Consider the following 22,567-nt stretch of genomic DNA (forward strand, 5'->3'; position numbering starts at 1 on the left):
CCAGTTACCATACTATCCTATACGGCTACTGTATACCAGTTACCATACTATCCCATACGGCTGCTGTATACCAGTTACCATACTATCCTATACATACGGCTGCTGTATACAAGTTACCACACTATCCCATTCGACTGATGCATACAAGTTACCATACTATCCTATACGGCTGCTGTATACAAGTTACCACACTATCCTATACGGCTGCTGTATACAAGTTATAGGATCCTATACGGCTGCTGTATACAAGTTACCACACTATCCTATACGGCTGCTGTATACAAGTTACCATACTGTCCTATACGGCTGCTGTATACAAGTTACCACACTGTCCTATACGGCTGCTGTATACAAGTTACCACACTATCCTATACAGCTGCTGTATACAAGTTACCACACTATCCTATACGGCTGCTGTATACAAGTTACCATACTATCCTATACGGCTGCTGTATACAAGTTACCACACTATCCTATACAGCTGCTGTATACAAGTTACCACACTATCCTATACGGCTGCTGTATACAAGTTACCATACTATCCTATACGGCTGCTGTATACAAGTTACCACACTATCCTATACGGCTGCTGTATACAAGTTACCATACTATCCTATACGGCTGCTGTATACAAGTTACCACACTATCCTATACGGCTGCTGTATACAAGTTACCATACTATCCTATACGGCTGCTGTATACAAGTTACCACACTATCCTATACAGCTGCTGTATACAAGTTACCACACTATCCTATACGGCTGCTGTATACAAGTTACCATACTATCCTATACGGCTGCTGTATACAAGTTACCACACTATCCTATACGGCTGCTGTATACAAGTTACCACACTATCCTATACGGCTGCTGTATACAAGTTACCACACTATCCTATACGGCTGCTGTATACAAGTTACCACACTGCCCTATACGGCTGCTGTATACAAGTTACCACAATTTTCTATGCGGCTGCTGTATACAAGTTACCATACTATCCTATACGGCTGCTGTATACAAGTTACCACACTATCCTATACGGCTGCTGTATACAAGTTACCACACTATCCTATACGGCTGCTGTATACAAGTTACCACACTATCCTATACGGCTGCTGTATACAAGTTACCACACGATCCTACACGGCTGCTGTATACAAGTTACCACACTATCATATACGGCTGCTGTATACAAGTTACCACACTGTCCTATACGGCTGCTGTATACAAGTTACCACAATTTTCTATACGGCTGCTGTATACAAGTTACCATACTATCCTATACGGCTGCTGTATACAAGTTACCACACTATCCTATACGGCTGCTGTATACAAGTTACCACACTATCCTATACAAACGGCTGCTGTATACAAGTTACCACACTATCCTATACGGCTGCTGTATACAAGTTACCATACTATCCTATACGGCTGCTGTATACCAGTTACCATACTATCCTATACGGCTGCTGTATACAAGTTACCATACTATCCTATACGGCTGCTGTATACCAGTTACCATACTATCCTATACGGCTGCTGTATACCAGTTACCACACTATCCTATACATACGGCTGCTGTATACCAGTTACCATACTATCCTATACGGCTGCTGTATACAAGTTACCACACTATCCTATACATACGGCTGCTGTATACAAGTTACCATACTATCCTATACATACGGCTGCTGTATACCAGTTACCATACTATCCTATACCTACGGCTGCTGTATACCAGTTACCATACTATCCTATACGGCTGCTGTATACCAGTTACCATACTATCCTATACGGCTGCTGTATACCAGTTACCACACTATCCTATACGGCTGCTGTATTAGTTACCATACTATCCTATACGGCTGCTGTATTAGTTACCATACTATCCTATACGGCTGCTGTATACAAGTTACCACAATTTTCTATACGGCTGCTGTATACCAGTTACCATACTATCCTATACGGCTGCTGTATTAGTTACCATACTATCCTATACGGCTGCTGTATACAAGTTACCACACTGTCCTATACGGCTGCTGTATACAAGTTACCACAATTTTCTATACAGCTGCTGTATACAAGTTACCATACTATCCTATACGGCTGCTGTATACAAGTTACCACACTATCCTATACGGCTGCTCTATACAAGTTACCACACTATCCTATACATACGGCTGCTGTATACAAGTTAACACACTATCCTATACGGCTGCTCTATACAAGTTACCACACTATCCTATACATACGGCTGCTCTATACAAGTTACCACACTATCCTATACATACGGCTGCTGTATACAAGTTACCATACTATCCTATACGGCTGCTGTATACCAGTTACCATACTATCCTATACGGCTGCTGTATACCAGTTACCACACTATCCTATACATACGGCTGCTGTATACCAGTTACCATACTATCCTATACGGCTGCTGTATACAAGTTACCACACTATCCTATACATACGGCTGCTGTATACAAGTTACCATACTATCCTATACATACGGCTGCTGTATACAAGTTACCACACTATCCTATACGGCTGCTGTATACAAGTTACCACACTATCCTATACCTACGGCTGCTGTATACCAGTTACCATACTATCCTATACGGCTGCTGTATACAAGTTACCACACTATCCTATACGGCTGCTGTATACCAGTTACCACACTATCCTATACATACGGCTGATGTATACAAGTTACCACACTATCCTATACGGCGGCTGTATACAAGTTACCACACTATCCTATACGGCTGTTGTATACAAGTTACCACACTATCCTATACGGCTGCTGTATACAAGTTACCACACTGTCCTATACGGCTGCTGTATACAAGTTACCACACTTTTCTATACGGCTGCTGTATACAAGTTACCACACTATCCTATACGGCTGCTGTATACAAGTTTCCACACTATCCTATACGGCTGCTGTATACCAGTTACCACACTATCCTATACGGCTGCTGTATACAAGTTACCACACTATCCTATACGGCTGCTGTATACAAGTTACCACACTATCCTATACGGCTGCTGTATACAAGTTACCATACTATCCTATACGGCTGCTGTATACAAGTTACCACACTATCATATACGGCTGCTGTATACAAGTTACCACACTATCCTATACGGCTGCTGTATACCAGTAACCTCACTATCCTATACGGCTGCTCTATACAAGTTACCACACTATCCTATACGGCTGCTGTATACCAGTTACCACACTATCCTATACATACGGCTGCTGTATTAGTTACCATAGTATCCTATACGGCTGCTGTATACAAGTTACCACACTATCCTATACGGCTGCTGTATACAAGTTACCACACTATCCTATACGGCTGCTGTATACCAGTTACCACACTATCCTATACATACGGCTGCTGTATACCAGTTACCATAGTATCCTATACGGCTGCTGTATACCAGTTACCACACTATCCTATACGGCTGCTGTATACAAGTTACCATACTATTCTATACGGCTGCTGTATACCAGTTACCACACTATCCTATACATACGGCTGCTGTAAACCAGTTACCATAGTATCCTATACGGCTGCTGTATACAAGTTACCACACTATCCTATACGGCTGCTGTATACAAGTTACCACACTATCCTATACGGCTGCTGTATACAAGTTACCACACTATCCTATACGGCTGCTGTATACCAGTTACCACACTATCCTATACGGCTGCTGTATACAAGTTACCACACTGTCCTATACGGCTGCTGTATACAAGTTACCATACTATCCTATACGGCTGCTGTATACAAGTTACCATACTATCCTATACGGCTGCTGTATACCAGTTACCACACTATCCTATACGGCTGCTGTATACAAGTTACCATACTATCCTATACGGCTGCTGTATACAAGTTACCACACTATCCTATACGGCTGCTGTATACCAGTTACCACACTATCCTATACATACGGCTGCTGTATACCAGTTACCATAGTATCCTATACGGCTGCTGTATACCACAAGTTACCATAGTATGTGATTAATTGTTGACTAGATGAACAAACACACACATTTTAATGGCGTCATATTCAAACTGATGTATTTTATGGTTTTATTCGATAAGCTTTGCATGTAGTACATGGGTTAAAACCACATGCGAGAACATTTCACGTGGGCGTTACATGTGTACACTGTTTATAGGAGAGGGATGAACAGCCTTGTCAATTGATTGAAAGTCGTTATGGTTAAATACAGCTCATCATTATGTTTGAAGATAGGAAGTACTTCCATAAAAATGTTTTATGTGTTATTTATTATCTAAATGTTTACCTTTTAAATAATAAAACTAATTACGTGACGTTATATTGACTTTATAATCGTTTTGATCATTAAATTATCAATTCTCCAAAACCTTTCTCATTATCGAAATTTCAATATATTCAAGTATTAACGTAATTTTGAAAGTGGTCAACTATATATATATATATATAAATTTAACTGAACATTAAGTTATGAAATACAAAAGGCACTTCAAGGAATATGCTAACCACAAAAATCTGATATGGAATTCTGCAAAGTGTGGTTAAAATGAAGCCTATTTAGAGAAAGAAAATAAATCGTTTCAATTAAATTTAAGAATTAAAACCAATATTTATTTACGATACACCCTGCCTAGCAGGCATATTTGTCACCGAATTGATTTCCTTCGTCAAATAAGCTTTGATTATTGAAAAAAATAAGGTGTTCTTTTGGACCAGAGTTTAGATCTAAGGCCACGGGATTGTGCAGCACTCTGTAATAATTAATGATTAATCGTACAATCTGTAGCACATGTTTCAGAACTCATGCTTATCATCTTCGTTTAATAAAGTAAAAAAATAAAACTTAATGCAATTGAAATTGATTATTCTTCAATTTGTAAAGAAATAGATCAGTGGTAACGATCAAAACATCTATAAGCACACTGCTTTAATTGTGTCATGTATACAATCCAGGTACATGGTACTTGTTTAGTACAAACATTTTCAAACTGCACTTTAAGAAAAAGAGGAAATAGTATACTATTTCAAATAGTCCACTTAATTGAGCAGTTATGCATGCATTACATGATTAACATTACAATACAACATTGAACCAGGTGACTTATTTAAGAATTATTCTATTGATTGAAGCTGAAAGTAGACCACGGACACACAAACGCATGAACGGACGGGCAATAACAAAACATATTTGTTAAAATAAACTAATAAATTAAGCCAATACAATGATATCGAAACTGATCCTTGAGCGGACAAGTTTACTCCTTGATATTATCTATACAGTCATATTTATTTTATGAGCTGATTTCGAAACTCAAATAAGTGAAAACCACCCGCAAACAAGTTTTTTCATCGAGTCAAAATACGTTCGTCTGTTTATTCTTTGACTCGTTTTAATGAGTATTTGTATAACCCTGGTCCCAGTATAATACCGAATCATGATTCGTAATTTCTTTAACATGTTGATCAAACAATTCTGAAACTCAAGTGTGTTTGCGAACATGCACAATGTCTCTCTTTTGTAGAATATCGAAGAAACTTTGTTATTAAACGTTGAAGTAAGGTGCATGTAACCGGGTGTGATTGAGAAATATTACTTTTATAAGAAGTGTATATACATACCCTTTGTGTTCGCTTATTTAAGAAACGACCAATACATGTAGACATTTTTGGCAAATTATCGTAATTGAAAGATACTCAAACCTTTTTGTAAAAACAGGGTATCCGACTCTCACCCAAGACGTCATGGGTTCGAGCCTTTTCAGAGGGACTTTCTCGTGGGCTCTCATAACATGCATTTGTTTTCACCCAAGATATGAACTCAAATGCGATTCTTATGCAAGTCGGGCTTGGTTCTAGTGGGACTCCATTGCACTTCTTAAAGGCATGCAAATCGCCGAATGTCCCTTCCCCCTCCCCTCCACCTTTCACGGCCCTTCTCTCCCCCACCCTACCAGTTATGGGCAAGAGAAGAATTTGGTATAAACTAAAATTAGTGCGCGCCGTGGCAGCTCAGCTTAGTCAACAATCACTATTAAACCCTTTTTTTCGAAAGATAACGTTTCCCATGTTGACTCCTAGTGCCAAAAAGGTTTGATCGTTCGCTTTAGAAAATATTGACACTGGTAATATTCAAAATGACTTGCCGTTTATTGTTATACCTTTTTCAAATACAAACATGTGAAAATAATATTGAAACTGTGTGTTTATGTTAATGGGAAAAATCGACGTTTGTTATTGTACAATACACTGATTAAATATGGCCGGCGGATGTTGTTTTTAGAAATTAATAACTTAAATGATTTCTGTAGCATTCTGAAAACGACAAGTGTTGTGTTATACAATGTAGGAATAACTATTGTGTAATTTTGACATATTCGACGATATAGTGTTCTTTAAATGTTGCATATATTTTGAATTATGAAGGCGAATGATAGCGACAAGCTCAAAATTAATGTATAAGAGAACAAAAGTTATCATTTACATAAAGCTGAAATATTGATAATTTAAAGGAAAAAGGTATATGTCAAATTATCAAACACGAAAATAATATTAAAAAATTACCCAGCTGTGCCGAGACAGCGACAGTCACAGACTTGCCGTGACCAGGATTCGAACCTGGGTTGTCGCGGCCACAACGCGAAGTACTAACCACTATACGATCACGGCTAAGCGCGCTGGGATGACAGTGAGGGTTTACATTTGTTATTTAACGCTAAACTGATATTGGTCTCTTGTTCTATTTTTAGATATGTTTTAATGTTTAGCGCAGGGGAGGCGACTATTTTTTAACAGGGAGGCTACTCGTATATGTCGTACCAATACATTAACATGTTTCTTTTTAACTAGCCCAAATTCGTGACGTGAGAATTTTTGTAGTCTCAGACAGTCACAAGTCAACACACCATTATTTAAAATTGTGTTTTAATATTTAAAAAAAACAGCATTTTAATCATTGTCAAAACCTTCGGTCAATCTTCCAAACATCTCGGACGAGCATAATTTATCATTGTCGAGTTATCACTCAAGTAGTATATATCCGCTCGAGAACTTTTTATATAGATTTCATAGAATTCCGCGGCTTTTAAATTTAATTTTGAATCTTATGAAAAAAGAGTATAGACTGAGAGACGACTGTGTCATGTGTTTTCTATCTGCGATCAATGACAAATTCTATCCTGCTCTTGAGTGATATCAAGGGTAGGTTTTATAAATGGCGTCACATCGACTATACCGTGGCCCCAGTGAAGTTATGGTGCCTCCCCCCCTTAAATAAATAAGTAATAAATTTTATTTTAAAACGAATAATTATATGGAACACGTTCCCGGTGTATACAGAACACATAATAAATCACCATTTTATATGAGATTCTGAGAATTTAGTAGTATTTGTCACAAGTCGATCTGTGAACAATGTGTACCGCTCACCCAAGCATTTTCTTACAAAAAATGTCCTATACGTCCGTCCTCTTCAATTATTTGGCTCATTTTGTTCCGGTATTCATTCGTCCGTCTGTCCGTCCGTGTTTTGTCTGTCGGTCGGTCTCTATGCCATATTTAACACCGCTTGTCTTTAACACACAGATATGATATATTTGCAATATTCGATTGCTAGTTGCATAGGGATTAAAACCTGTAGAAGACAACTTTCTTAGAAAAACATTATTTATTCCACAATGATTCTCTGAAAGTAGATGTGAGCACTAACAGTATGCTTTATAACAGAGCTTTATAACATCTTTCGGTGGCAAAGATCACGATCTATGTGACATCAAAACGACATACGTTAATGAGTTATTAATTCGTTTCAACGAGATAAAATAGCACGTATGTCACCTCTATATGCCATATAGTTTATAATTTAAATGTTCTTAATTTATATTTGGTGTTTGATATAAAACGGATTTTCATAAATTCATGCATATTTGTTCTACCATAATTCTTGGCATTAACAGTAAAGGGGGGCAACCCGTGTGCACACCCTCCCCTCGATCCGCTACTGCACGTGGTGTGTCGCAATCAAGACTTGGGTGACATAGTTTGGGCCAAGTTCACACTTAAAGGCGCACACTATATTTTGATGTCGATGTTTTAAATGCATACTCATACGCAAAAGGTATATTATTTGCGTTTACATAGATAAACCTATAGGAGATATTATGGCGCTTTTCAGCTGGGGAATATGTGGCAAAGAAGCTATTAAATAAAAAAAAATCTGTTCTGTATTGCGTTGTGCGCTTTAATGATCCACTCTCACAGATTGAATTTTTATATTTTGTCTTGGAACGATCAAATTAAACCAGTGATATAAGACTGCCGCCAAAAATCAGATTGCAGATTTTCTTATTTAAGGTCAACAATTGATGTTTTATGCATTTTTCTTACACCGTTAGTAACGCATTTAGCCATAAAACATTATTATTTTTAAACGGAAATATGAAAATCTGCGATCTGTCAGGAGCCTTATATCACTGACTGACAGATATTTACGCAAAAATTGGCTCATTCAAAGACAAAAAAAAAAGTTATCAAAACTGCAGCTTTAAATGGTCAATCTACTTTTTCGGCTTGTATGTCTTTATTTCGTTTAAATATATTTAATTGACTTAAATAATCATGAATGACTTCAAAATAGCTACTCCTTAAAAATCACATGTATATATTTTTATATCTAGTATTGGTTTTAAAATCAAATAGTATAGATCGAGTCAGTAATCGTTATGAGTAATACAAGTTAGGTTTTACATGTGTAGTTAAATGCACGCAAAATTTAAACCCTCGGGTGAAATCTAAAACAAATCTTTGACGAAACTTTGTAAGGCGCGGCCCCAACTTCCTACATGCGTCACAAGGCTCGGCCGGAACTATACACCGGGAAGGACTCTCCCCTCAACCCCCTAGTACGTATATATAGAGATTAAACTCACACACGACAGCACTTACAACAGCTTCACAGCAACAACAATAATTATTACATCTCGGTGTCGCTAGGAAAAAAGAAAATCGTAAGCCTTTTTTGTGTTTTGTTCTAGTGTAAGGATTGACTTTCATGAAAAAACTCGACATGGTAATCAAAAGTGTGTCTTATTTTGAACTTATGTTTATATAATACGCATTTAACCTTAAGAACATTTTCTTTTCTTTATTGTTTTGTATACGAGTCGGGCTTCAATAAATTTAATAATGTTGCTTTGCTTGTCAAACCATATACACACGCCCACACACACACGCGCGCGCGCGCGCCCACACACACACACACACACGCACACACGCGCGCGCGCGCCCACACACACACACACACACACACACACACACACACAAGCACGCACGCACGCACGCACGCACGCACGCACACACACACTCACAGTTGATTGAAAAAAAAACAGCTTTGTATAAATTAAAGTAAAACCCGGTGATGGGAATAACATAATATTAAATTTCATAAAAAAACAACAAAATTTGGTTTCAACTATTTTTCTTTGGCAGAAAAATGAACAAGCTCGTCTCTCTCGCTCTTGTGGCCCAGTGCGCATGCGTGGGTCTTGTTCTGTGTTATGGAAGTTACGGAAGTGGAACGCACACAGCCGTCAGTAACACCGGAAGTCAGTACATGTACGCCGGGTATCCCATGATAACGGGGTACGGGGGCGGCCTAGGAGCCGGATATGGATATTCAGGATTCTCCGGCTTTGGAATGGGCGGCGGAGTCGGAGGATCAAGTGGCTATGAAGGAATATTCGGCAGTATCATTTACCGTAAGTTCCCTATTCCGCTACTAATATTTCATCACGTTTACGCAAACAAGCAGCTGCTCAAAACCTACTTTTTTAGATTGCAAACTTCTCATTCTCAAACTCTATAATATGAACGTCGCTCTAAAGACTCTGGTTTCTGTTTTTATTGCCAAAATGTTCATTCATACAAACATTTATAAATGACATATATATGTATACCATTTAATACAAACCGTTATACTAAATAATATCAATGTGAACAAATAAATATTGATCTAACTCTTTGTTTGAAAACTCCTATTAGCGTTTGGGACTTGTTTTCTAAAAAAAAAAGTAGACAAAAAAAAAATGGGAGAGGTGGTGTGTATTTGATGTTTCGGAATAGTGTTCCTAACATAAATGTTAAATTTAAAAAAAAAAAAAACCTACTAACTTTAAAAAACCTACTTACTAAAGACTGCAGCAAGTACAGGCACCAGTATAGAACAAACTTAAGTAATTTCTTATTCTGATTAAAAATGATGTTATACCCTTTCTAAAAGCGCTTTTTTTCGATTTCGTATATTAGTAAACTTCAAATCTCATATTTTTATTAAACAATATTTTACAGCAAACATGTACATGACAAAGAGTAATAAATCGAAAATGATAAATTGGACTAAAGTACAATTTTTACACCTGATTTTTTTTATAAAATATTGACTCAATATGTTTGATCAACTCAATGGTAGTTAATTGGACTCAAGTATAACTTTAGGTTTCGAAATATGTTATAAAATATTAACTCATTATAATTGTTATCAACATACGCTATGAGGGAATGCGCTTTTAAACATAGTAAAACATAATCATTCATCTTTGAGTCATGTTATGCGGTTATGTGGCATAGTGAGTTGAGATTGAGATTGATAATTGTATTTTTGTGATATTAGGGACAGGGCCAGGGCTAATAATTATAAACAGTTTCACGCCCGAGTATAGATTCAATCTCAGAAACGCACTTATTAAGTTACAAAGAATTATTTTTATTCCGTTGGTTTAACAACAAATGAATGTAAATAGTTGTACAATTTTAGTTAGTAATACAATTCAACGAGTTTCATTATCAATACTCATCTTCACGTAGATGATAAGATGCAATGAAATAAGGACTTTCACTTTTGAGACTGTTCGTCATCATGGCCCAATCAGACTTGAGACTGTTCGTAATCATGGCCCCATCAGACTTGAGACTGTTCGTAATCATGGCCCCATCAGACTTGAGATTGTTCGTAATCATGGCCCCATCAGCCTTGAGGCTGTTCGTAATCATGGCCCCATCAGACTTGAGGCTGTTCGTAATCATGGCCCCATCAGACTTGAGACTGTTCGTAATCATGGCCACATCAGCCTCGAGGCTGTTTGTAATCATGGCACCATCAGACTCGAGACTGTTCGTTATCATGGCCCAATCAGACTTGAGACTGTTCGTAATCATGGCCCCATCAGCCTTGAGGCTGTTCGTAGTCATGGCCCCATCAGCCTTGAGGCTATTCGTAATCATGGCCACATCAGCCTCGAGGCTGTTTGTAATCATGGCACCATCAGACTTGAGACTTTTCGTAATCATGGCCCCATCAGCCTTGAGGCTGTTCGTAGTCATGGCACCATCAGCCTTGAGGCTGTTCGTAGTCATGGCCCCATCAGCCTTGAGGCTATTCGTTATCATGGCCACATCAGCCTTGAGGCTATTCGTTATCATGGCCACATCAGCCTTGAGACTGTTCGTAGTCATGGTCCCATCAGACTTGAGACTGTTCGTAATCATGGCCCCCATCAGACTTGAGACTGTTCGTTATCATGGCCACATCAGCCTTGAGACTGTTCGTAATCATGGTCCCATCAGACTTGAGACTGTTCGTAGTCATGGCTCCATCATACTTGAGACTGATCGTTATCATGGCCCCATCAGCCTTGAGGCTGTTCGTAGTCATGGCCCCATCAGACTTGAGACTGTTCGTAGTCATGGCCCCATCAGCCTTGAGGCTGTTCGTTATCATGGCCACATCAGACTTGAGACTTTTCGTAATCATGGCCCCATCAGACTTGAGACTGTTCGTAATCATGGCCCCATCAGACTTGAGATTGTTCGTAATCATGGCCCCATCAGCCTTGAGGCTGTTCGTAATCATGGCCCCATCAGACTTGAGGCTGTTCGTAATCATGGCCCCATCAGACTTGAGACTGTTCGTAATCATGGCCACATCAGCCTCGAGGCTGTTTGTAATCATGGCACCATCAGACTCGAGACTGTTCGTTATCATGGCCCAATCAGACTTGAGACTGTTCGTAATCATGGCCCCATCAGCCTTGAGGCTGTTCGTAGTCATGGCCCCATCAGCCTTGAGGCTATTCGTAATCATGGCCACATCAGCCTCGAGGCTGTTTGTAATCATGGCACCATCAGACTTGAGACTGTTCGTAATCATGGCCCCATCAGCCTTGAGGCTGTTCGTAGTCATGGCACCATCAGCCTTGAGGCTGTTCGTAGTCATGGCCCCATCAGCCTTGAGGCTACTCGTTATCATGGCCACATCAGCCTTGAGGCTATTCGTTATCATGGCACCATCAGCCTTGAGACTGTTCGTAGTCATGGTCCCATCAGACTTGAGACTGTTCGTAATCATGGCCCCCATCAGACTTGAGACTGTTCGTTATCATGGCCACATCAGCCTTGAGACTGTTCGTAATCATGGTCCCATCAGACTTGAGACTGTTCGTAGTCATGGCTCCATCATACTTGAGACTGATCGTTATCATGGCCCCATCAGCCTTGAGGCTGTTCGTAGTCATGGCCCCATCAGACTTGAGACTGTTCGTAGTCATGGCCCCATCAGCCTTGAGGCTGTTCGTTATCATGGCCACATCAGACTTGAGACTGTTCGTAGTCATGGCTCCATCATACTTGAGACTGATCGTTATCATGGCCCCATCAGCCTTGAGGCTGTTCGTAGTCATGGCCCCATCAGACTTGAGACTGTTCGTAGTCATGGCCCCATCAGCCTTGAGGCTGTTCGTTATCATGGCCACATCAGACTTGAGACTTTTCGTAATCATGGCCCCATCAGACTTGAGACTGTTCGTAATCATGGCCCCATCAGACTTGAGATTGTTCGTAATCATGGCCCCATCAGCCTTGAGGCTGTTCGTAATCATGGCCCCATCAGACTTGAGGCTGTTCGTAATCATGGCCCCATCAGACTTGAGACTGTTCGTAATCATGGCCACATCAGCCTCGAGGCTGTTTGTAATCATGGCACCATCAGACTCGAGACTGTTCGTTATCATGGCCCAATCAGACTTGAGACTGTTCGTAATCATGGCCCCATCAGCCTTGAGGCTGTTCGTAGTCATGGCCCCATCAGCCTTGAGGCTATTCGTAATCATGGCCACATCAGCCTCGAGGCTGTTTGTAATCATGGCACCATCAGACTTGAGACTGTTCGTAATCATGGCCCCATCAGCCTTGAGGCTGTTCGTAGTCATGGCACCATCAGCCTTGAGGCTGTTCGTAGTCATGGCCCCATCAGCCTTGAGGCTACTCGTTATCATGGCCACATCAGCCTTGAGGCTATTCGTTATCATGGCACCATCAGCCTTGAGACTGTTCGTAGTCATGGTCCCATCAGACTTGAGACTGTTCGTAATCATGGCCCCCATCAGACTTGAGACTGTTCGTTATCATGGCCACATCAGCCTTGAGACTGTTCGTTATCATGGTCCCATCAGACTTGAGACTGTTCGTAGTCATGGCTCCATCATACTTGAGACTGATCGTTATCATGGCCCCATCAGCCTTGAGGCTGTTCGTAGTCATGGCCCCATCAGACTTGAGACTGTTCGTAGTCATGGCCCCATCAGCCTTGAGGCTGTTCGTTATCATGGCCACATCAGACTTGAGACTTTTCGTAATCATGGCCCCATCAGACTTGAGACTGTTCGTAATCATGGCCCCCATAAGACTTGAGACTGTTCGTTATCATGGCCACATCGGCCTTGAGACTGTTCGTAATCATGGTCCCATCAGACTTGAGACTGTTCGTAGTCATGGCTCCATCATACTTGAGACTGATCATTATCATGGCCCTATCAGCCTTGAGACTGTTCGTTGTCATGGCCACATCAGCCTTGAGACTGTTCGTAATCATGGCCACATCAGACTTGAGACTGTTCGTAATCAAGGCCCCATTAGCCTTGAGACTGTTTGTAGTCATGGCCCCATCAGACTTGAGACTGTTCGTAGTCATGACCCCATCAGACTTGAGACTGTTCGTAGTCATGGCTCCATCAGATTTTAGACTGTTCGTAACCATGGCCCCATCAGACTTAAGACTGTTCGTAAGCATGGCTTAGGGGTGGTTTTCAATATGCAACTTGAGTCAATTTCATGGTTATACATCATTGACTCCATTCACTGTATAAGTCCGTTATTTATATCGAGTAATCTGATTAGCTACATCGTTCTTAGAACCAATTAAGACCTGTACTGAATACCACCCCAGGTCTTGGAGCTTTTTTCGTTTATTAGTGAAAGCCATTGTAATAGGTGCATGTGCATAAAGTTTTTGTTATTATAAGGTTTCATGAAATGCCTCAATCAAAATAAAGTATTTCACGTATTTGATTTGTTTTTGCAGTGTTCATTTTCGTGTTCCTGCTCAAATTCCTGTTCCCCTCCGCAACTGACGGGAAAAGTGGCGGCCTCCTGAGTCTTGGAAACTAATCAAACCCCTACAGGTTACCCCGCCCGCCTGTGCCAAATAACAGCAAACTTGCATAATGTATTTCTGTATTGACCATGAACGTGATGCAGTATTAATTGTAAATGTGATAGAACCTTGAATAAAATATAAACACCATTCATTTGTATTTGAGAGTTTTAAAGAGGCAATACTTTCTTACAGTAAAAGTCGCCCATTGACAACACGCAAAAATCAGTTGTAAGCGACTTTAATTGCCATGTAAATAATATGATTGACATCTTTTATTTATTTGATGTTAGTAGAGATATTGCCAGAATTGAAATAAAACATAAAGTGGTCAAATAATCTCTTCATGTGAATGTTTTGTAAGCAATTAGCTAGCCATATAAATTGTACAACTCGTTGTTGCAGTTCAACATTAGGCTCAATTGAAAAAATTGACATCATACGACATCAGACACAGTTTGATCATGATTTCTGGAATCGATAAGTAACGTTCCAACAATGCAGCAAAGTTTACTGATGGAAGCGCGTGGACATGGTTCCGCTCCCATGTAGCCCGATATGCTCCTCAATGTCGCGCCTGTCCGCCTTGCACGAGAACTTGAGTCCGCACGTGGGGCACGCTTCCGCCTGTTTCCGCTCTTTATGGAGCTTGAAGTTGGCCGGTTTCTCTGATCTCATAAGTTTCATGATTTGTTTATTCTTGGGACGTCGTTTTTGCGAGGCAGAGGTTGTGGCGCGGTTTCCGGTGGCTGCGACGGCTGCTATGGTTGAAGGGGATGCAACCTTTGGTGCGCTGCCGCCGTCAGCATCCTCGTTGCTGTCCGCCGAAGAACTGGCGGCACTGGACTCTAAATCTGTCTGCGTGTCTGTCTCCTGAAATTAAAAAATAATACACAAATTCAACCATAACTTCTTGGGACAGTAGTCATAAAACAACTTCAGTAACTTCTTGTTTAAACATAAAAGTGTGTTTATTGCATTAAATGAATGAAAATAAAGTATGTTAGATAGTATAAACATGAAGCTATCACATCATATGACAAGTAGGATTATTTAATTAAAAAAATGGCTCAAGTTAGGAAATGACTTAAGATGTTTTATGAATAACGGTCCATATTTTTACGTTAGTTTGCCCTGGTAGTACTGAATATTTCACCGTCACTAGGCAGCACATATTGATGTGTTATACCTGTGACTGCCGGAAGAACTGCCTCCACTGATTAGTGTGATCCTTAGCACGGGCGGCCAGCACGGACCGGATCTTCCGGTTCAACTCATTGGACAGCTCACGGAAACGATCACTTGACTCTAACGCGCTCTGAAAAGTGTCGCAATTTGGTTTGAATGACTCTTTTTATGATTAATCACTTGATGTACTTAAATAAATATATTTTTTAAGTTGTTACTTAAATTGATGGAAAAGGAAAATCATATGAATGTCATGTTTTAATTTATCATTTTAAACCAAAACTTGAGCCAAGGGTACCATCTCTATCGACTGAACTTTAACAAAACCTAACTCTACGCACGGAGACAAGAGTTCTAAGCTTGATATTCTCGCTGGTGAGGGCGGCAACGAGTTTCCGGTGCGCCTCGGTGTTCTGGCGGAGCATCTGAACCACATGGCTCTGGCGGCCAACCAGACGCTTCAAGCGGGCTGTGGGATATAGACATTTGTTTGGAAACGGTCTTTTCCTTAAGCAAATACTTCCAGTTTCATATAAACGACCATCATATAAACGACACCAGCTAACTTGCGATATACAAACGGTCACAAAAACTGGGTAATTCTGGTTGGTGAGTAGTGTCCAACAGAAAGCAGAAACTGGTCAAATACAAGTGTGTTTTTTTACAAATGTATTTTTTAACATCCATTATTTTCCGTGAATAAAGCAAATTTATTGTATACAAGTACCAATTCTTTTTGGGTCTTTCACAATCCACGACTCATATTCGTCGTCGGTCTCAGTGGTGACGTCAGCATGTTGATGACGGACTTCCGATGTTGTGGTTCGGCTATCTGCGAGCCGCTCCTCCAAGGCGTCCATGTGCTCACGTAACTTCCGGTTCTCGTCGAGTACTTCACTGAGCGCCCAGTCCACCAGGGTCACGGCGGACGTCTGACGAACACGCTATGCAGAAATTAGAAATGTATGGTTAAATGTTAAATTTAAACCTAACAAAATGATTCGTTTCTTATTCCACTAACATGAATTTAAAAGTATCCTTATCCTTTTTCTTTACATCCTCTAAACAAGGTCATCGGCTAAGTACTTCATGCCGCATATAGTTCATTGGGCATCTTTTTCACTGAAATGAATTATTTTCAATCATTTTTAATAATTTTGCAACAAGTACCCGAAACAAAAAAAAATGAAACAGGTTAAAAATCAAAGTATTTGTCAATGTAGGTTATTTGGGACGAACCAATTTAAAACACACTTTCGATTGTATGTGGTGATGTTGTTGTTGTGAATTATTTAGAAGAAAACAATAAAGTGTGTGAGAGTTATCGTTTTTAATGCAGACAAGCAAATGGTTCAGAGTTATCGTTCTTTTACTACAATATTTATAAAAGAAGAACTCGTATATTACAAACTCATTATTTTATCAAACAAGAACTTAATCCAGTGTGAGCATGCCTTTTCACCGCATACAAGTCGTAAAACCATGAACTTCGCGGCATAACACGGCTAAGGGAATTTTTTGTATTTTGCAAGAGGCAACCATTCTGCGACTTTTAATGGCGAGAAAAAGATGCACATGGAAGCAGCTAAACTAAGAACAATTCATTAAAGGGCACATGTAGGACTCCGATATATGACCAGACCAACAACCGTGGCCAATCACACAAACGTGGCCTAAATCGCCATCTATACCATGTGGGGTGTGGAGGCAGCAGACCGGTTGTATTTTCGAAGTTATTATTTATTGATTGTGGCTTTCCTCTTATTAGAAGTAAACCGACGCTTAAGTCAGATGACATCATAAATAAATAAGTGACGTCATTTCTGGCGACAGTAGTTGGGACGTTTCACACATCGGCCATGTTGATGGAGTAAATTTGCCAAGTTTTAGGGATGTGAGGTCTGACATAAATTTGAGAATAACACATGATTATATACTGTATTGTAGGGTATGCCATCCAAAGAATGTTTGCATGTTGTGGGTCAAAATCAGTCTAATATTAAGAAGAAGAAATAGAGGATGAAAAGCTACCTGTGTTTGTCTTGCGATTTTCAGCCTCACGATCTTCCCCTGTAGACGCTTGACTTGCTGCTCTAAGGAAGCTTCTTTCTGCATCTGATCAGAGACGAGTTGTCGGGCGAACTATAAGGAAATAAAACTGTTCTGATGGTGTCGGCGCCAGTAGTGTTAACTAGTTAATACAGGAGATGAGTGTACATGTACTGAAGGACTCATTCTGGCCAGCTGGGTGTGATGACAGCCCTGTTAGCTGAAACTTATTTGAGGGCTGTAGGTCACAACTCTGAGCTATACATACGGGATATCACATATGCAAGACACAGGCTCCAATTTCTCGAACACTGTCAAGTCTTTCAGAACAGGAAAAAGTAAGGCTTTTGGTAATATCAATATGCTCATGTTGAAGAAATCTGAGTCCTTTAAAGGAAATAATCTGATCATTATAACCTTCTTTTTTAATAAAGTTAAGGAAAGTAATTTGGCTAAATGAAATAAGATACTTAAGCTTGTTATGCTCAATATATTTGGAGAAAGATGGGCCAGACTTTTTACAAGCCCAACTGCTGTGGCAAAGCCCTCATTCGTGGACAAACTTCCATTCTCGATAATCGTCTTATTTAGCTGCAATACAACTAATCCCTCAGCCTACGGCCATCACTTCAACCCTTGATGAATTAGCAGTAAGCTCATGCACACATGATAAATATACCTACTTTCTTAATGATGAAGACCTCAAAGCACCAAGTAAACTTTTTTCTTGCAAAGAATAACTCACTTACCTGGCAGTTCACACACTGGCTATTCACTGGCGTTTCCAGAAACGACAACGGACCACCCAGAAGTTGTTTAAGGATCGGATATTCGATGGACGGTATCATGGGGCTGCAGGTGAGCATGTGCTGAGCCTGGCCGGAAGTCTGCAAGGCCTTCACAACCGCACTCGGGCTCCAGTGAGTTGAATACACCGGAAGCAATGCACGGGATTGGTAAGGGACGACAGCGGAAGTGGATGCTGGGGTTTTACCGGAAGTGGATTGAAGAGGAAGCTCAATGATGGTCGGTTTGACCGAAGTGCTATCGGTTGTGGTGTATTCTTGAACGATCGGGGTGAAGTTGATAAACCGCAACTTTTCGGCCCAGTCTGAAATACGCACATTACAATACGCATTTATATCGCTCGGCATTCATTTAAATAACTTCATTAACATTAAGGAACGGTAACATGGAGAAGGAGCTTAATCGTTCAATAACAATCGTGCGGATAAAAAAAATATAAGTACTATTTACTTAAACCACAAGCTAGTTATTGAACGTGTGTACATGTCTGATAGGTGAATGTATTTTTTATCAGCACGATACATACGTGTTACGTCACCCACTGAAACATGTGTGTATACATTCAATAACTCGTGTTTAAGGCGCATTAACTATTACTCATGCAGCATGTTTTTTCTTCATATTTTTAAGTAAATCAAATCTACTCAGCATGTAGAAGATCACCAAAGCTACACAGTTCACATAGTTAGTTGCCTTGTTTTCCATGAACAACGTACAAGGTGGCCGTTTCACCTAGAATGGTTGACGCGCGTATAATCATTTACAAAAGAGCACGTGATCTTAGCCTAACATTTATACAGTCATGTTGCTATAGTTATGGTTTTTACTTATGAAAAACGAAAGCGAATTTCGTACCACTGAAAGTAGGAGAATTGATAAGCGTCTGTGTATCCCTGAACACATGGAGCACCTTCTCTTTATGCCGTGGACGCTTGCAGGGGGCGGGGCACTGCAGCTCGTTTAAAACCTCGTATTCGTCGGACGATCCGGAGATGGCTTTGGATAAAGAAATGAACTATTACTCAGATACTCAAACAATTCACAACTATTGAAATGTATTTTAAAATATAGAGTCCACACCGAAACCCATTGTTGTCATAGTATTCAAAGCCAGGAATCATAGAATCATACCTGACAATGTACATGTACATGCATAGCATGTTTATGTTTTTCTCCCATATGCCGAAGAGCTATTCCCAAACTTGAAAATGAAATAGTACTTCGGTTGAATGTTTTTCCTCTTTGCTCCATCATCATGTTTTCTCATCTTGTTTTTAAAGCTACACTCTTATATATTGACTGTTTTGACAACTTTTTTTATTTTTTTTTTGTCTTGGAATGAGCTAATATTTGCGCAATGTCTTGAAACCAGTGATACAAGAATGCTGACAAAAGATCAGATCACAGTTTTTCATATTTACATTCAAAAATGATATTTTATGGCTAAAAGTGTTACTAACGCTTTAAGAACCAAAACAGTTTCCAAAACAATTGAGATTTGTTCTATTGTGGGATTTCTTATATGAATAAATTGAAGGCATTAATACCCAAATCAGCTGATTTCGAGACAAAAACTAAAAATGTCAAAACTGTCAATTTGTGAGAGTGCAACTTTAAAACCTTTTCCAAATGTTTGCACAGATTTAGTCGAACTTAGTGGTCAACATTCATACCTTCATGTGTTCTGCGATTTCCCGGGCAGGTGTCGCGTGGCATTTGAAACAAAGTGTCAATGTTGTTGAAGGGCATCTCCGGTTGATCGAGCACTTGAAAGGGGCGGCTTACCCCAACCACGTGGTTACCACTTGACACGTACATAAACTGGTAGTGCGCATGCGCGTCAGATGATAGCTGGAGAAAGAGAAAAAGAAACAAAAATAAAACAATGTGATGAGATTGTACCCTTTACTACTTCTACCACTGTAACAACTACTTTTGCTACAACCAAATATCAAGGATTCTAAACGGGAACGCAGGGCGAGAGTAGCAGTGTGATATGGGGATTAAGGGTTTAGAGGTTGTGGGTTTGAGTCGCAACGCATGGCCTCTCGTAATGGGCGGGGGAGTTGGTGTGTTCCCAGAAATCGTACTCCAACTCTAACAGGACGTCAAACAAAAATAGCTGTACCCGATGAACGAATGGCGGGAAGAGGACGGATCGACGCCTGGGTGCCGTGCAGTCTATTGGCTTCACCTGGGCCCACGTGTAGGCTTCGTATTCGCCCGGGTGACGCCACTCCAGCCGAAATATGCCTACCCAATCCCAGCCGGATTGACTGAAAATGACAAAGATAGAATTATTAATGAAGCACGAATCATCACCATCATCATCATCATCATCATCATCATCAGCAGCAGCTGAAACAACAACAACAGCAGCAGCAGTTGACACAATATCAATATTATATTTATCGTAATCTATAACGATACAATTCGCATTCAGATAATTATTGTGTGATGTTTACATGAATAACATAATATTTTTTGTTGTTTAACTCTGATACACAGAGGTACTTTCTCCTCATATTTAAATGACAACAAACAGGTGGCTGAAACCATCACCACCACCGCCACCACCAACACCACCACCAAAACACAGTGCAAAGTATGCTTTTTATGAATTTTAAGAGATGCATCTTACTTAAAGCTTTTTTTAGCGCAAACAACATCTTACGTGACGTCCTGGCCAAGCAGGTAGTTAGCGGTGATGTTTCCGTCACTTTGGTAACAGCTAATGACATTGTCGAACAGCACAAGATCCAAGTGCGGCGTTACGCGAACAATGTCAAACTCTGTCGGTGAAGTGTGGCGAGAATCCATGTTGATAACCTGCCAGAATCATGAGAGGATGGGTTACAAAAGAAACAAATCCAGTTGGTTAGCCAGCTGACGCCATGTTATTACGAACAGTAGTGTGATAATAGCCAACCGCACGGTTAAAACAGTCAGTCGAGTGTCCTGATTGTTTTCTGGCCTTCGTGGGTTCGAGCACCGCATCGGGCGCAACTTAAACAAAATATAAATAAAAAAATACCGGTACCATCTTATCGTTTGATCGATCTTTCGAAATAAGATTTCAAATTAAAGTGTTTAACAAATGATTTTTTTTAATAAAACGATGTGTTATAATACATCATATATAATTCTGTATCACTGCCGGTTGTATTAAGAAAGCATCATTTTGTAATACAAAACCAAAACCCTATGTTTTAAAGCAAACAACCATGCATCACTCACCTTCAACCCTACCGGACTGACGGCTTCCGTCTTGATAATGACGACGTCGATATACAACGGATGTGACGTTGACGTCAAAGATAATACCGCGCCAAATATTGAGACGTTAAGGAGCGGAAAATTTGGGCGGACGCAAATAACATAGCTACATTGGATTTTGCAAGGTTTAATTTGTAAAAGGTAATCATTTAGGTATGTATGTTTTGATTCAATCTACATTTTAATTAAAATAAAGGAGAAAAATTATAACATGCTTAAAACTCACATAAACGGTAAAACATAAGTACGAACATTTGATTTATGGAATAGAAACAGTAGTATCCGAATGCTAAAGATTATTTGCTAAAGATTATTCAATAAGAACGCAACACTTCTGTATTTCAATTTAAAGTTCTCACTATAGTCAACCATCCAAAAAAACGCATGCAAATGATGTAGCTTTGCCTTTTGTTTATTTGAACACACGTGAGAATGATTTAAATTTCATATAATATTTTTATTAAATGGATATATTTCGAAAATCGGAGAATGTTATCCGTGTCAGAACACTTTTACTGCAGGAAGGCTACGATTCCGTTTCAATAAAGTACGAACTATGGTGCCAGGAGCTTACGTCCCGAATAGGTTTTGGTCATATTAATAGGGATCTGCTAGCATTTCACCTACATTTTGATGAAAGACACACGGTAAGGACATTCTAGTGCATGCAAATAAAACTGTAATGTATAGTACTTACGCCGGTACTTACAAACTCTTCTTAAAAAGG

The 22,567-nt window shown here is 39.8% G+C and overlaps 2 protein-coding genes and 1 non-coding gene across 3 annotated transcripts; 1 reads left to right on the forward strand and 2 right to left on the reverse strand.

Moving 5' to 3' along the window:
• Positions 1-6,635: 6,635 nt before the first annotated feature.
• Positions 6,636-6,707, reverse strand: Trnah-gug (transfer RNA histidin (anticodon GUG)). The gene has a single exon. It is a non-coding gene; the product is annotated as a tRNA-His (tRNA).
• Positions 6,708-8,994: 2,287 nt separating this feature from the next.
• LOC128233956 (uncharacterized) lies at positions 8,995-14,646 on the forward strand. Its single transcript, XM_052947856.1, has 3 exons — positions 8,995-9,043; positions 9,525-9,793; positions 14,449-14,646. The coding sequence occupies exons 2-3, from the start codon at positions 9,529-9,531 to the stop codon at positions 14,532-14,534; spliced, it is 351 nt and encodes a 116-aa protein (XP_052803816.1). The 5' UTR covers positions 8,995-9,043; positions 9,525-9,528; the 3' UTR covers positions 14,535-14,646.
• A 99-nt stretch (positions 14,647-14,745) lies between these two features.
• LOC128235242 (uncharacterized) lies at positions 14,746-21,853 on the reverse strand. The gene is made up of 11 exons (XM_052950026.1): positions 21,802-21,853; positions 21,239-21,393; positions 20,693-20,840; positions 20,238-20,415; positions 19,420-19,560; positions 18,507-18,868; positions 17,740-17,850; positions 16,436-16,652; positions 16,050-16,177; positions 15,710-15,838; positions 14,746-15,393 (listed from the first exon to the last, which is right to left on the reverse strand). Exons 2-11 carry the CDS (start codon positions 21,382-21,384, stop codon positions 15,031-15,033), a joined length of 1,923 nt encoding a protein of 640 aa, XP_052805986.1. The 5' UTR covers positions 21,385-21,393; positions 21,802-21,853; the 3' UTR covers positions 14,746-15,030.
• Between the last annotated feature and the right edge of the window lie 714 nt (positions 21,854-22,567).

The sequence above is a fragment of the Mya arenaria genome, chromosome 5, assembly GCF_026914265.1.
Source record: "Mya arenaria isolate MELC-2E11 chromosome 5, ASM2691426v1".
In the NCBI taxonomy this organism is placed as follows: domain Eukaryota; kingdom Metazoa; phylum Mollusca; class Bivalvia; order Myida; family Myidae; genus Mya; species Mya arenaria.

Bases quoted from the DNA above. Each gene is read 5' to 3' on its own strand.
- LOC128233956 (XM_052947856.1), top strand. From the start codon at position 9,529: ATGAACAAGCTCGTCTCTCTCGCTCTTGTGGCCCAGTGCGCATGCGTG. The intron at 9,794-14,448 runs GTAAGTTCCCTA...TTGTTTTTGCAG, and splicing joins ATTCGGCAGTATCATTTACC to TGTTCATTTTCGTGTTCCTG.
- LOC128235242 (XM_052950026.1), bottom strand. From the start codon at position 21,384: ATGGATTCTCGCCACACTTCACCGACAGAGTTTGACATTGTTCGCGTA. The intron at 15,839-16,049 runs GTGCGTAGAGTT...GACACTTTTCAG, and splicing joins AGCTTAGAACTCTTGTCTCC to AGCGCGTTAGAGTCAAGTGA. The intron at 15,394-15,709 runs GTATAACACATC...TTTTAATTTCAG, and splicing joins AGTTCTTCCGGCAGTCACAG to GAGACAGACACGCAGACAGA.